General features: G+C 40.7%; 6 protein-coding genes across 6 annotated transcripts in view; 1 reads left to right on the top strand and 5 right to left on the bottom strand.

Annotated features, from left to right (window-relative positions):
* The window catches only part of Cbr-atg-5, a gene marked incomplete at both ends in the record, with an annotated part of 2,325 nt that extends 1,340 nt beyond the window's left edge, over positions 1 to 985 (bottom strand). The window contains 2 exons of the mRNA XM_002638880.1: positions 246 to 582; positions 842 to 985. Coding sequence (XP_002638926.1) covers positions 246 to 582; positions 842 to 985 — 481 coding nt within the window. The remainder of the gene's footprint in view (positions 1 to 245; positions 583 to 841) is intronic.
* Positions 986 to 1,230: 245 nt separating this feature from the next.
* On the bottom strand, positions 1,231 to 3,995 carry CBG22151 (the record flags this gene model as incomplete). The annotated part of the gene is made up of 6 exons (XM_002638879.1): positions 1,231 to 1,794; positions 2,431 to 2,638; positions 2,693 to 2,781; positions 2,859 to 3,392; positions 3,441 to 3,557; positions 3,963 to 3,995. 6 exons carry the CDS (start codon positions 3,993 to 3,995, stop codon positions 1,231 to 1,233), a joined length of 1,545 nt encoding a protein of 514 aa, XP_002638925.1.
* Positions 3,996 to 4,656: 661 nt separating this feature from the next.
* Positions 4,657 to 5,069, bottom strand: Cbr-lsm-6 (the record flags this gene model as incomplete). Its single annotated transcript, XM_002638878.1, has 2 exons — positions 4,657 to 4,777; positions 4,957 to 5,069. The coding sequence occupies 2 exons, from the start codon at positions 5,067 to 5,069 to the stop codon at positions 4,657 to 4,659; spliced, it is 234 nt and encodes a 77-aa protein (XP_002638924.1).
* Positions 5,070 to 5,742: 673 nt separating this feature from the next.
* Cbr-ubc-3 lies at positions 5,743 to 7,048 on the bottom strand (the record flags this gene model as incomplete). The annotated part of the gene is made up of 3 exons (XM_002638877.1): positions 5,743 to 5,861; positions 5,913 to 6,261; positions 6,782 to 7,048. 3 exons carry the CDS (start codon positions 7,046 to 7,048, stop codon positions 5,743 to 5,745), a joined length of 735 nt encoding a protein of 244 aa, XP_002638923.1.
* Positions 7,049 to 10,503: 3,455 nt separating this feature from the next.
* Positions 10,504 to 13,751, top strand: CBG22148 (the record flags this gene model as incomplete). The annotated part of the gene is made up of 8 exons (XM_002638876.1): positions 10,504 to 10,554; positions 10,609 to 10,702; positions 10,757 to 10,815; positions 10,894 to 11,049; positions 12,203 to 12,298; positions 12,420 to 12,742; positions 13,483 to 13,569; positions 13,634 to 13,751. The coding sequence occupies 8 exons, from the start codon at positions 10,504 to 10,506 to the stop codon at positions 13,749 to 13,751; spliced, it is 984 nt and encodes a 327-aa protein (XP_002638922.1).
* A 523-nt stretch (positions 13,752 to 14,274) lies between these two features.
* The window catches only part of Cbr-drag-1, a gene marked incomplete at both ends in the record, with an annotated part of 3,049 nt that continues 1,899 nt past the window's right edge, over positions 14,275 to 15,424 (bottom strand). Inside the window, 3 exons of the mRNA XM_045241847.1 lie at positions 14,275 to 14,522; positions 14,573 to 14,641; positions 14,708 to 15,315. Coding sequence (XP_045097495.1) covers positions 14,275 to 14,522; positions 14,573 to 14,641; positions 14,708 to 15,315 — 925 coding nt within the window. The remainder of the gene's footprint in view (positions 14,523 to 14,572; positions 14,642 to 14,707; positions 15,316 to 15,424) is intronic.

Raw genomic sequence — 15,424 nt, 5'->3', positions numbered from 1 at the left:
CAGGCGCTGTAGCCTAGGTTTCTCACTGCGCGGGAATTCAAATCCTCGTCCCTCCTAGCAACTTTTTTTTGAAAATTTTTCGCTTTTAACGGCATTTTTCGGGGATTTCGGATTTTTTTCGAATTTTTTCGCTATAATATTAGGAAAATAGACAATTGTTCAAAAATTTTAATGCAATAAAATTTTTTGGTCGGAGTCCCCCTTTAAACAATTTTTAGGCGATTTTCAATGATTTTCAGACTTACTATTGACAACGCTTTGCCATAACTGTGGCATATCCTCCTTCATCAAACTACTCGTCACTTCTGCCTTTGTCTTCAAATAATCGGCCTCTTTGACCGTTTGACAGAACATTGCCCTCATCGAATCAACAGAAACCATTTGAAAATCGAGCGGGGCCGGTTGGGACGTCCTTACGTGGATCTCCAGAATTCCTTCGGATTCTAGATTCTTCTGATTCAGCTGATCGTAGATGACGCCGACTGGAATGTACATCTTCACTGGCGCACCGTTCACTTCTAAATGCACTTTTTCGGCGAGAATAGTCTCGCCGTTCTCGCGACGATTGAAACTTGAGAGGACCTGGAACATGGGATTTTCAGTCTAAATTTTAGAAAATTTGTCTAAAAACTTCTCGAAAAATTGGCTGAAAATTTTTTAAAGGAAATTTTCAGCCAAACTTTTTTGAGAAATTTCAGCCAAAATTGTTTGTTTTCTATTTTTCGAAAATCTATATTTTTTGCAAGCTACAGTAATCCCAAAAATGCCAATTTTGGATTACTGTAGCTCCCAAAAACCTGTATTTCCGCTATTTTCTCTTGAATTCAAATTTCCAGCTCACCTTGGGAAGTGTCAATGCCAAATAGGTGAATCTTGGTAGCATCGTATAGTAGGGAAGTGGATCTCCAAGCGGTCCACCGGCTTGCAGTGTGAATTGCACCGGGATCTGCGAATCCCACACTTTTCGGCTCACCTCGTAGTCCATCTGGAGGAGTTTCTGATTTTTTTTTCGGTTTTTTAATTCGCTAGATTTTTAAATTTTCAAAGATACACAAAAGTGTTGAAAAACGGTTACAATTTTGAGGAAGAGATGTAGAATTACCGAGTCGATTATTATTATTGATGGGCAGAGAAGAAAAAAGGGAACATTGAAACAAAAAAAAACACATTTAGAAAAGAAAAAGAGATATGAAAAGTACAAAAAAGATTTTTAAAAAAGGCACAAAACATTTAAAAACCAAAATTATCAGCAGCAAAATTATCGTCACTGGCACCGAAATCACCGAATCCAACGTCTTCCTCCTCTTGCTCATCTCCAGAATGCTCTCCGTTATGCTCCAACCCTTCTACAGGATGCTCTTGGTGCTCCTCGTCTAGCTGGGATAGGATAGCGTCCACCGGGTTTTGAGGATCCGTTGCCACGTGGTTTTGATAGTTCTGAGCATGTATACTCTCGTAGAGACCATCCAAATCGAATCCCCACTGCTGCTCTTGCTCTCCTTCTTCGCCCAAACTGAATTGAACGGGCGCGGCGGGTTCTTGGAATTGGTGGCTGGACTGAGGCTGCTGATGGTGGTATTCAGGAACATCATGAGCTAAATCATGAACGGACGACGCTGGAGTGCTCGCCCGGGACCGTTCCTCCTCGTCTCGCCGCATTTTTCGATTCAAAATTCGCGCGGAAAGGGAATGATGTATTGTCTCCTGACGAGTTTGTTCGCGTTGTTGCTCTTCGAGTTTCCGCTCTTCCTCGATCTTCCTTCGTTTCGTTAGCGTTTCGGTGCTGAATCCTCGCTGAAACTTGGTATGGTTAGGGCTTGGATCATAAAGTTTTCAACAGCCGATCATTTTCGAAGCTACAGTAGTCCAGAATTTGCTTGAAAATCGACAAAAACTCTAATTTTTCAATTTTTTCGTTAGATAATCTAACTTAGATTTGTGTTTTTCCCCGAAAATTGAATTTGAATTCCGAAAACAACACAATTCTAGCTCAAATCTCTAAATTACTGTAGTTCCGAAATTCGGCAAACACTGAAAAATGCCGTTTTGGAGAGTTTTCATTGCCGAATTCGGTTTTCGGTTTAGGCAAAACTTGGTCGGTTTAGGCAAAACTTGCCACCTCATATTTTGACATTCCGTTTCCGGATTCCATAGTCAATTTCATCAAAAAACCCAAATCAAGCGAGAAAAAGGGAATGCTGTTGCCGATTTCAAGCAGATTTTGGATTACTGTAGCTTCGAAAAGAACACGAACGCCGAATTTTTAGAAAAGTGAGGTTTTAGCGCATTTTTGCAAGTTTTAACCAATCAGACTATGGGAAAAAAGGAATTTGGCAATGAAAAACGTCCAAAATGACATTTTTCAGTGTTTTTCAGCTCCGATTGTTTTGTACCACAATAGTACCGAAACTCGTTCCCCTCAAAACTTACCATAACTTTTCCAACCTTCTCTCCCACAGCCTTCTTCATCTCCGCCAAATCAATTCCAACACTTTTCAACAGCTCTTCCGACGTTGCAGTCCTCAGCGACTGTTTCTCAGTCACCGTCATACACGGAATTTTCATTCGAGCCGTCCGCCAGTCAGCACTTGTGACAGCTGCCAAACAACTCTCCACATCTTCCACACGATACGTGACGCTAAAAAAATTATCTGGTAAGATGATGAGATTGTGAAGAGCAGGGGGATCCAACCGTATTCCGGGACGTTTGAACGCCATAGGGGTTCTCTGGAAGTACTGCGCGTCGAAAAACTCCTTCATTCGTTGGAACAGTTCCGATTCCTGGAAAAAAAGTTGAAATTAGTTAGTTTGGATCCCAATTTTTTTAATTTCGAATTTCAAATTTTGAAAAAACCTACCTCCATATTGATAATCGAGTTCGCGGTATGCGCATCAGCGGACACTTTCTCGATAAGCGCCGCCCATGATCTGCTCGTATCGTGATACCGCTTCCTTCTCACAACTCTACACCGCGTCGTTGATTTCTTCGCGGCCGCCTCCACCTCCTCATCTATACTATCACTATTCTCATGTTCTCCTCGTTCCGATGACTGCGCCGACGTGGATGGCGTATTCGAATTGGTGTTTATAGTGCCTCCAGACTTCAGACTCAACGCCTTCAGCCTATTTTGTCCACTAGACTTCTCCGATAGCGTTCCATCGGTCCATGAATCGATGGTAGTGTCGTTTCTGGAGTTTGCCACGTGGGAGGAGACAACACTGGAGCATCGAGAATTGGGTCGAGAGTTGACAAAGGTTAGGGGGTACATATAATGATACTTTTCGGGGAGCGAGAAGATTTCCGGCAGGGGAATGCATTTTTGTTGTTTTTGAGCCGGGCTCTGGGTGACATGGTAGATGTTGGATGGCATATCGAGTGGGAAATTGCAATTCTGAAAGAAATTGAATCATATTTCTAGGATAATTGGATCTAAACTTACATTAAAATTTTCACAAATCCACCAATACTTTGTGTATCCGTGTTTGTCGGCATTCAGTACCTCTGGTTTGAGGAAGCGATTCTTACAACGTGGACATGTTCGCCATTCTCTTGACATCTGGAAAAAATTTATACATATAATTTTGGGTCAAATTTTTCGGTTTTTTTTGCTAGAACTTTCTACATGTTATTGGCATTTTTCAAACTAACTGCTTTTGACCGGAAAATGGTAGAGAACAACGAGAGTATCGCACGACGTCTGATGGCGTTTGGGGCAGAGAGAGCCAGAGTTCTTTTGGTCTTTTCACTAGAAAATCGGGTGATTTTTGAGAGAGGGTATCATTTGAAATGTGCAAATTGTTTGTTTGAAACCACTTTTGTCTCTTTTTCAATAGAGAAAAATCATCGAAAAGTGGTTTTTTTTACAAAATGCATGTCATCTCAAAATATCACTTACCACTCGGGGGAGCAAAAGAAAAAAGGCTAATTTTCAGACAATTTTTTAACTTTAAAAATAACTTACTGTGTCAGATAGACGAAATTTTCCAGGTGGCATTATTCGCATCAACAGCGATCTGTAAGAAACATTTTTCTTAATAGATGAAAAGTGAAATACGGACAATTAAGCGACGAAAATATGATAAAATTCTGGGAATTTCAAAAACAAAATATTCTTTTCCAAATTTCAGCGAAAAATTTGCTGAAAATTGTGCTGAAAATCGCGAAAAACAGCTTTCAAATTTCGAAAATCGTGCCCCCGTAAATTGAAAAATGCGCTTTTCGTGGCGAGACCCGGCAAACCGCGTCGCGACCGCACCGCACTCGAGGGAACTCAACCCGCTCATTTTGCAGGCTTCGCAAGCGAAAAATGAGGGTTTTAAGGACAAATTCCGCAGAAATTTCTGAAGTTTTGAAGAAAAAATATTGAGAACATTATGAAAAACAACTTATTTGAAGGTTTGAAGAAAAATGCAGAAGATTTCGATGGAAATGGGTAAAGAAATGGAAAATAATGTGCTTGTCTATTCTTTTTTGCGAAAAATTCTCTGGAAATCGGAATTCAGACCTGAAAAACAAGAGAAGGGAAAATATGGAAAAAAAAACCAAAAATTCAACATTTATTGAAAAATTTGAAGGAAAGAGATCCATTGAAACAGGAAAAGAAGAAAAAAAAATTAGCAAATTGAATAAGTTAAAAATCGAGAAGCTTCTCCTGGTTACTTCGTCGAAGTGGAGATGTAGAGGACGTTGTTTCCACGAATGAACGCGTCGCCGTACTTGTTCTGCAACTGCCCGTTGCTGTACTCTTCGGTTTGTTCCAGCGCAATGTTCATGTATCTGGAATTTTTTAATTTTGTGTTTCGTGGGATTTTTTGAGCTAAAGAATGCAATTTTTCAGTTAAAGAAGAGATTTTTCAGCTAGAAATTTGTAAAATTTTTCAGAATATCGCATTTTAGCTGAAAAATACAGTTTTACTTCAAAATTTCTAATTTTTTCCGATTTCTCACTGTCTTACCCATCGAGACAAGCCAAAATTCCACGATAGTCGACGCCCGAGTTGAGTTTCACGACGACCGGCTTTCCAATGACTTTCTTCAGGAATTCCGCTGGATTCTGACGTTTATTCATGACTTTTTCTGGAAATTTTAAATTTTCAACGGTTTGAAAAATTTTCTCATAAAATTTGAATAATTTTAGAGAAAGATTCCAAATTTGAGCTCAAACAATAGAAAATTTCGAAGTGTGCATCGAGAGAGCGTGTGAAACCGAGAGACGGAGAGTGCTGTAAGCGCGCTCCACTGGTAGAACAAGGAAGGGTTTCGCCACGAAAAGCGCTTTTGTTGATTTACGAGCGCACGATTTTCGATATTTGAAAGCAGTTTTTCGCGATTTTCAGCTTAATTTTGGCTGAAATTTTTTTAAAATCGTTCAATTTCGATTCTGGAAGCCTTCCTAGTGTGATTTTTGGTAAAAATCGAGAATTTTCAACTCAAAAAATCTTCTAAAAAACTAAAAAAAAAAAAAGAAAATTGAGTAAAAAGATACTTCATTGATCCGGAAAAAAAGAAAGGTGTGGTAACGAAATATGAAATGACATAAAAAAATAAATTCGAATGATTATTTGTAGTTTTTTGTTTCTTAAAGAAGAATTGGGTACATACAAAGTGTACAACAACGAAAATAGATGCATGGACTTGTGAGGACTAGTAAACGAAGCAGGTGAATATAAGAGGGGAAAAATGATATGGAAATTTCAAAAAATAAATTTTTATAAGAAAGAACATTTGAAAATCCGATCCGCCTAATTCTCTCCCTGCCCAGAGTCCTCGTCGTCATCTCCATAGTCCGATGCTCCGCAATCATCCTCTTCCTCGTCAGACTGATCGTCTTCTTGGTAGTCGTCATAGAAGCAATCTTCGTCTGTAACAAAGATCGATAATTTGATATGTTGAAAGATTTTCTCTAGCTTACCCAACATCCCATAGTCAGTCTCATCTTTTGGTGGCGCCCACTTCACACAGTACTCGTCAATGGTCTCTGGCACCTGAATTCCTTCACTCTGAGCCACTTTCTTCGAGTCCTCGACTTGTTTCTTGACGATTTTCGCGTATTCCGGATCCTGCTCCTCCTTCCATTTGCGATACATCACCGACGCGTCGACGTTGGCTGGCGAAGACGTGTTCGGCTCGTTGAGCAACGAGATGACCGAGAGAAGAATGGTACGGACACTTTGAGTGGGATTCCATCGTTCGCACGCCAGCTCCCCGGATTGTGGATCGTCGACGGGCGCGTGGAGAATGCTGATGCATAAGTCACCGTTCTGAAAATTAGATTGTTTGAATTAGAAGAGTGAGGAAGTGCGCTCTACCGTACAAATAGCAAGTGCGCTGTATTGTATAAATAGCTTGGCGCGAAATTTCAAATTTTACATGAAATTTTTTTTCACGTGGAAATGTAATTTTTAGATTTTCACGTAAAAAATCAAAATTCCACGTGGAAACGAAATTTCACGTAAAAAATCAAATATCGATATTTCAAGTGAAAAATTCAAAATTCAAATTTTCATGTAAAATCTGAAAAATTCAAATTTCCCGCCAAACTGGCCTGAAAAGTGGAAATTCCATGAAATTCTATATTAAAAATGTGTAAAAAATATACGTGTGTTGAAAAATGCAAATGCGCTCTAATACAAATATTTGTCATGCGGGGAGGAGGAAAGAATTGATTTTTCTCCCCCCTCTCTCGCTCCCCATTGTGTAAAATTGAGGAAAAAATTTATGTGGAACTGGGAAGGAGAGATGTAACAGGCCGTGAAATATGGTAAAAAGCTCAAAACCAACCTCATAGACATTCGGATGCCACACCTTCGTCGTGAACTTCATCGATGGTGGCTGATACGGATAGTTGGATGGGAATCGAATCGTCGCCTTGAAATATCCACCCTGATACAACGTCATCGGCGGTCCATAGATGCCGACGCTCCACAGAAACATGTTGTCCTCGTTGACGTCTATCGTGAATCCTTCTACCGGTTGCGATTGCAGATTTTTGAGCTCCATGGAGAGCGCACGCATGGCGCCAGACGATGTCGATGCTCGCGAGTCCATTTTGGTGTGAAGAAGCTGAAGAAGGGGGCAAAAATCAATAAATGTACCTTTTCGAACAAAAAAATGAAGGGAAGAAAGAAAGAAAAGAAGGGAAAGAGAAAAACAGAAAGAGAGAGAGAGAGAGAGAGAGAGAGAGAGAGAGAGATGTGTAACAAAGCGATATATCGAAAACCGGCCTCCTCCTTCTCCTGAAGCCCCCAGCCAGCAACAGCCAGGCACAAGGTTGGTTGGGGGGGGGGGGGGGGAAGGCAAATACGAATGGAGGATGCTGAGAGGGGAGAGACGGAGAGACGCAGCACCCAGCCTTTTGAACCCGAGGGGAGAAAAAATAGTGTGTGGGAGAGAGAGACGTGAGAGATTCAGGCCTGCGTCATTTGGTAGGCAATGCGTCTGCTGTGCTAGACTGACTAATGACAAAACTGGAAGCGCGAAATAGAAAAGAGAGAGAGAGAGAGAGAGAGAGAGAGAGAGAGAGAGAGAGAGAAGAGAGAGAGAGAGAGAGAGAGAGAGAGAGAGAGAGAGAGAAAGAGAGAGAGAGAAGAAGGCAAGGCAACTGTAAATTTGCATAGTGCTACATTATCTACGTTAGCAAATCTCCTTTTTCTCGTGTCATTCTGATGTAAAAGACCTTTACTAAAGGTACTACAACAAATTGCATTGAATGATGTAATAAACGCTAATCTTGACGACAAATCAGGGATGGTGGTGTGGTCTGGGACAAAAATTGGAAAATTCGGCCGAACAGGACGATTTTAGGCCTAAAATGGCGAAAAATTTTTTAGGTGCACACGCACTCGAATACGTGACACTTGAAAAAAAAAGAGTCACGTGAAAAATGCAAAAATTCGCGGAAATTTTAATTTTGCGCGAAAAATCTAGGCCGTTCGATTTTTACGTGAAAAAATCGAAAAATAAGATTTTGAACGTGGGAACTGAAAAATTCCAATTTTTACGTGAAAAATGCGATTTTCACGTAAAAATTGAAATTCCACGTAGAAAATGAAAAATTCCAATTTTTACATGAGAATCTAGGTCAGTCGATTTTCACGTGAAAAAATCGAAAAATTAGAATTTCCACGTGGAAAATGAGAATATTTATTTTTTACGTGTAAAAGGCAAATCCCCATTTCCACGTAAAAATTTGAAAAAAAGGCGTTTTTACGTGAGAAATAAAAATATTCATTTTTGACGTGTACAATGAAAAATTACGATTTTTACGTGAATATTGCAAAAATCGATTTTTCACATAAAAATCGACTTTCACGTGGAAAATCAAAAGTTTTATTTTTTACGTAAAAATTGCAAAAATCGACTTTCACGTGAAAATTACAAAAATCGATGACACGTGGATTTTTGACTTTAGCGACCAATAAGCTCAAGCAATCAGCTCGAGAATCGAAAAAAAAAACAAAACGACGTGAAAATCAGTGACCAAAGTGAAAACATACATACATATAAAAAAACAGCACACCCTCCGAAGTAAATAGCACACACTTTTGCTCTTTTTCCGTGCGAGATGAAATCATGTGATGCGTGAAAAGAGACAAAAGTGTTTCATGAATTTTTGATCTACGGGGAATATAATGTTCTAGACGACAGCACAAGTGTCTGGATCAGACACTTTCAGAGACACATAATACCAGCCAACTTTTTGAAAACGACACTAAAAAATCGCCTGACACTGGTTGGGGGCAGATGACCTAGACCCCCATCATCGTCTCCTCCCATTTTCACCTGCCTCTTCTAGAGAGAGAAAGAGAGACAGAGAGATCGCGAATCGATGGTTGACACCGTGACAGGGGAGGGGTGAACTCGAGAACAACGAGACCGAGTGAACGGGATCACAAAAAACACAAGTGCAGTGGACGGGGCGAGCACATGTGGTTTGATCTGATTCTCAGGAAAAGAGATTCGCATTCGATCTAGGGCCTCTGTGGACCAATTGGTCGGGCAGATGTTGGCTGTGGAGGGAGAGAATAATCGGACACCTTCTGTGTAGAGAACTATACGTTTCCTGGATTCTCAGCCTCGAGGCTAGAGCTACCGTATCCCATATACGGTGTCTTCTCAAATGGCTAGAGACTCTGTACTGGTCTCTAGATCCCACGTGGAGATTAGGAGCACCTATGGCTCTAGATCCTGCCTTTCCATCAAGGCCGCAAATCTCAGATAGGATGAACCCTTCTACAGTAATCCCATTAAAGAGTACCTTCTTATCAAGACCCAAATTTCAGAGATGCACTGATAGTTCCCATCTACAGTAATCCTAGGTTAGAGAGCCCTTGCAGCCATCTTGAATTTGATCTTAGGTCTCTTAGATAACGTCGAACCCTTATTGGTAATCTTGATAGGCTCATAGACCCCCTGATAGATCCCAAACCTAAGATAGAGTGAACCCTTCTCGTAGAAAGGTTCTACAGTAATCCTAGGCTTACATAACCCCAATTATATACCGCCCAAAGGTTTCCCGCAACACAACAACGCCTATAAACGGGATATCTGTATCTATTTGGTTGTTTGTTGGGTCCCCTCTAATCGGCTTATATCCCTATAGACAGGGGGAAATGTTGCATCATCTCGAAACAGTTTCTCTACCTGTTGCCATTATTGCCACAACTACTCACATTTATTGGATTTCTACGCCAATTTTAGGCTTCTAGAAAATGGCTGGTAAGCATTAGAATTTCCATGTAAGGTACAGTAAGCGGCCTGTTACAGTAGCCGAAATAATCATCGCCTGTATGGCAGTGAGTATGCTGCTAATGTGTTGCATCACGTGCTTCATTCTCTACGTCTACCATAAGACTTCAAGTCGGCTGCGACGGGCGAGGTCAGGTCCAATACATTATATAATTTCACTCTCCTTTCTCAAGACTTGTAAAGTGAAAGTCGAAATGTTACAGTCGAGGACGAACACCAAAGCAGGTACAACAACTACCGCCAAGTGTCGAGGACCCGGCGCCGCCAGTAGCTGTAGTACCTCCCGTCGCGGTTACAACGTCTTCAGAGGCAGATGGCAAAAAGATAGATGGGTTTCAAAAGATTTCAACGCCAGCCGCTGAAAAACGACCCGCCGGGTTGCGCATCGATACGAACAAAGTGTGCCCGGCACAGAGTGCGATAGCTATGGAGACGTAACGTGTTTTGTCTATTCTGGGGACTAGAAGAGGGTCCTTGAGAGGAGGGTCCCACCACTCGTCTTCCTAGAAGACGTGGGGTGACTCATAATTGGAACTTGTTTCCCCAAAAACAACTAGCTGGAATAGCTAGACCAGGAGAAGTTCAAAATGTTAAATTTCCAGAGATAACCTGATAAGCCTCTCGGATTAGTCACTTTCTACTAGAAGAAGTTTAAAAATGAGTCACTCCACACCCCCCCCCCCCCCCCAGGGGCAAAAAAAAAACAATCAAAAGGGTTTTAAAGCGACTACTCTGCGGACAGCTTCCTGGCAAGCATGACAAAGGACACCGTGAATCGACGACGTATTCTTCAGGACGAGTTCCTGGTAAGACGACGAAGACCAAATAGGCAAGAAAAGAGACATTTCCCTCTGCTCTAGGTTCTCTCGCGAACGGAAGCTCGCCGGCTGACGCGGAGCACTGAAAGAGCGACGAGACACCCGGCCGCCAATAGATACTCAGACATTGTGCCTTGTGAGTCTGTTGGGGGGGGGGGGCGGAAATAGGTCATTCCCTTTTCATTTTCAGATGATCACACGCTCGTTGAACTCGACACTGGCGACTACATTAATGCGAGCTTCGTACAGGTGCACTTTTAAATTGCCCTTAGAGGATTGGGCAGAAACGGCAAAGTACACAAAAAGTACGTAAAATATTTTTTATAGGGCGAGACGGATGCGTTGAGATGGATTGCCACACAAGCCCCAATTGACGCTGGGGAGATGGTGGGCAAGGAGACGGTGTCGGATTTCTGGCAAATGATTGTACAGTATGATGTGGCGTGCATTGTAATGCTGGGCCAGCATCAGGAGGATTTTGTGGTGTGTTTTAGCCCAAGTATTCTTTCTTAGACGGTACCGTAATCCGACGTGTTCGAAGGAAAAGAGTTTTTCTAGACCAAAGATTTTTTTTGAACCGGAAATTGACGTAGAATTTAGAATTCTGATTTTCCGACTAGAAAAGACACACACACACACAGTACGATGATGGTCAAAACTTTGGGAAAAAAATCGTAATCACCTGATTCTGATTTCGAGAAAAGTAGAAGAAACACGTTTATCAAATTTGATACGATTTTCATCGTTTGTGTTACGACTCGTTGGAGTGTATACCAGCCAGGCAGACAATTTAATGTGTGTGTGGCGAGAGAGATAGAGAGATAGAGACATATGGGAAGTGTTTCGAAGGTTTGCAAGAAAAATGGAAATTTCCGGTCTGAAAAAAAGGGTTGAAAATCGACCAGGCTTTTTGACCTACAATCGGAATTTAGAGCTTGAAAAGGCCTACAAAATGATACTAAATTTGATCTACTTCAAATTCAGACTTTACCAGAAAAAGGTCCGGAAAAGAACCCCAAACACTTTGGCCTATAACTAACCAAGAAAAAAATGTAGAGGTTGATAAGATCTACAAAATGATACCCAATTTGACCTATTTAAAATTCGGGCTTTTCCAACAGAAGCTTCGGAAAAAGAGCTTAGAACTTTTTGACCTAGGCATGTCTATAACTCGCTTCAAAATCTAAATTTCCGATCGAACCAAATAGTAAAATATAGAGCTTGAAAAGGTCTACAAAATTATATCCAATTTGCCCTATTTCAAATTCGGGATTTCCGAGCAGAAGTCTTGGAAAAGAGCTCACGGCTTTTTGAACTAGAAAGACCTATAACTCGCTTCAAACTCAAAATTCCCGATTCATCTAAAGAGTGAAACGTAGAGCTCACTGAGCTCTACAAAACGATACTAAACTTGACTTAGTTCAATAAAGAAATTTTTCAGCAGGAGCTTTGGGAGAAAAGCTCAGAGCTTTTTGACCTAGAAAGACATATAACTCGCCTCAAAATCTAAATTTCCGATCGAACCAAATCGTAAAATGTAGAGCTTGAAAAGGTCTACAAAATGATACTTTATTTGACCTATTCCAAATTCCGAGTCTTGAACACAAACTCAACATTCAAAAATATTCAAATTTAGTATCATTTTGTAGCGCTTCTCAAGAGCTACGTTTTACTGTTTGATTGGGGTGGAAATCTTGATTTTGAAGCAAGTTATGACAACCTCAATGATACAGTAAGCTAGATTTCAAACTATAAGATAGTTAGACCAGCTGCTGCCGACAGAAATCCAATGTCCAATCTAGATTGATCATTGAACATTGGTCCCTTCAAAAAAAACAAGATTCCCTTTCCAGCAAAAATGCGGCGAGTACTGGCCGACATCAATGGGAAAAACCACGAGATACGGTAGTGTCGAGGTGAAAATCGTTTGCGAACTAGAGGAAAAAGCCTGGGTGCACCGCGAGTTCGACGTCTCGCCTACCCCATCCTACTTCTCTCGGAGCACAAAAAACAGTAGAAAGAGCCGCACGTCAAGTGTGGCGAACCATATGAAAGTGTCGCATTGGCAATACAAAGAGTGGAAGGATAGCGATACGCCGCGCCTGAGCACGTTTCTCGAGTTCCTGCTCCAGGTTCGCGGCAGGCAGTACACGTCACCGGTTGTTGTTCATTGCAGGTGAGTGTGGCTGGGCGAAATGGGCGGAAAGAGAAGGAACACAAAACAAAAACAAATATTGTTTTTTTTCTTTCTCTGGTTGAGCGGAAAATGGTGGGAAATTGTGAAAGCGGGGTCGAGAGCGACAAAACAGACTCATTCAAGACATGTGACCAAAAACAGGTGCTTCTTGTTCAGTGTGATGGACGTCGCAATGATAAGAGGACTGATAGTGCAGAATAATCAGAAATTTTGATTTCCTGAGTATTAATCATTCAAAGTCTTTTTATATGTACTTTTGTCAATAGAAGCTCACTGAAGAATGGTCGGTGGACTCATTTTCGGCGAAAATTCGGAAATTCCGAAAAAAAAACTTTTAATTTCGAAAATTCCCAAAAATTTCGAAAATACTGAAAATTGCAAACCACTAGAAATTTCGAAAATCCCAAAATTTCAAAAATTCTAAAAAATTTGGAAACTCCCAGAAATCCCGAGAATTACAAAAACCGCAAAAAATTCCGAAAATTGAAAAATTTCGAAAATTCCCAAAACTTCAAAAATCTCTGAAAATCCCGAAAATTCTAAAAACCTCGAAAAAAAAACCCCCAAAAATTTCGAAATTATCAGAAAACCCGAAAATTACAAACCACTAGAAATTTTGAAAATCCCAAAATTTCAAAAATCTCTAAAAATTCTAAAAATCTCAAAATTTGGAAATTCCCAGAAATCCCGAGATCCAAAAAAATTCAAAATTCTTCCAGCGCCGGAATCGGCCGAACCGGAGTGTTCATCTGCACAGACAACGTGATTTCGCGATTGGAATCAGAAGGAATTATCGACATTTTTAGGTAAAAATTGTACCGTAAAAGTAGCAAATTCGCTCTATCGTTAAACAAAACAAAATTATTACAGCGAAGTGAATCGCTCACGACAACAGCGACCAAGTATGGTACACACTGTGAAGCAGTACGAATGCATTTACAACACTATCGGTGAATACTTGAGGCAGCAACAGCAACAGAAGAAATGAGAGGAAAGGAGAAGGACATATTATTGTTATTATTATTATTATTGTTGTCATGTGTTGTATGCCTTTCGTCTAGTACTACTGAATAACATGAAATGAAGATGAATTGGAGTGTTTCTTGGGGACAAAATACACGAAAAAGACTGAAAATCGCTAAAAATTCGACTGAAATTGTCGAAAAACGACTACTTAAATTATACGAAAGAAAATTAAATTTTACTGGTTTCCGGTGTAACATCTGTAAAAAATCAGCAAAAAAGCTGAAAAATCGTAAAAAAACGACCGAAAAAAAAGTCAGAAACTCAAAAATTAATGTTTCGCGCTAAAAAAAAACTAATTTCGTTTCGAGACCCACTCGCCGAAAAGTTTATAGGTTACTGTAGTTTTTACTCATTTTTATTCAACACAATTTTTTTTACAGAAAAATATGAAAACCCGCAAAAGCAGAAAAGATAGAGATCAATAAAAGAAAAAAAAAATCAATTAACAAAAAAATTTGAATTTTGAAAAAAAAAGCAAGTGCGCTCTATAGAATGGGTATCAGAATGAGGAATATGGCAAGTAAAGCTGAGCAATTGGTAATACTTTTAGAAAAAGAAGAAGAATTAGGTAAACAATTATCAAAAACTTGAGTGGAATTCAAGGGGAGATTTCTATTATGCTCCTGTTGTTGACGAACGCGTTGTTGGATTATTTGGGATTGGAAGTGGTGGGGTGCTAAACGACGGAAATCCGATTGAGCATTCCGAGATAAATGAACCAGGTAGTCGTCGCCTAGAAAATGCGCTATATGGATAAAAAAGTTCGTATAGGAGCGCGTTTACCTGTGAACATGAGATCAAAGATACAAGCGTCGAAGAATGTTCCAGAAGTTCCCACATTTCGACAGCGGTCTGAAAAAAAAGGATTTTAAAATTCCGAGGTCAGTAATCGCGCTCCAGTAGACTAGCCTAGCTCACCTTCCGCCACCTTCTTTGGCACATGAACTCTCCGCCTGTAGCACTCTGCAAACTTCTTTGGCTCCTCGACAGCAGTCTCCGCTGCTATCCTGGACCTCCGACGACATCCCGCCCAACACATCTCATTTGCCACGTCACCTTCAGTCTCCAAAACTATACTTGGCGCTTTTACAGACACTGAAAGATACGGTCCTTGTCTTCGGATGTGTATTGAGGAGTGAATAAAGTGTAGTGCAATTTCCACATAATTATTATCCTGCCAAAGAACTTCCACCGAGTTTGAACTGGATCCTTTTGCCTGGTAGGTGGTCCCATCAACGAATCCACGGGGCAAACCCTCCTCATCGGATGTGGCTTCGTAGTGGAGAGAAGACGAGCAGTTGTGCTTGCGAATGAGTACCGTAACCTTGGTTACCGTAGTGGTCAATGCTTCGCCACGAACGTTCTTATTGGTGACTTGAACTAAGAAGTAGCGATTGTCGACTAGCGGACGGGCTCCTTCCTCTGAGCAAGTTTGTATGGACCCGTTGAACATTATTAGATGCGGATCGCCGAATAGGGAACAGTACTTGAGTTTACGGCTGGATGGAGGTGGATTGAAGTAGCATCTGGAAAGGGGAGATTACTGTGATTGCTCTAGTACGTGCATTTGATCTCAATTATTGTCTATTCAATAAAACGATAGCGCGCCGCAGGTTGCAAAGTGACACGCCCCTT

This window comes from Caenorhabditis briggsae, assembly GCF_000004555.2.
Source record: "Caenorhabditis briggsae complete genome, chrI, whole genome shotgun sequence".
NCBI lineage: Eukaryota > Metazoa > Nematoda > Chromadorea > Rhabditida > Rhabditidae > Caenorhabditis > Caenorhabditis briggsae.
This window is presented reverse-complemented; position numbering and strand designations above follow the sequence as displayed.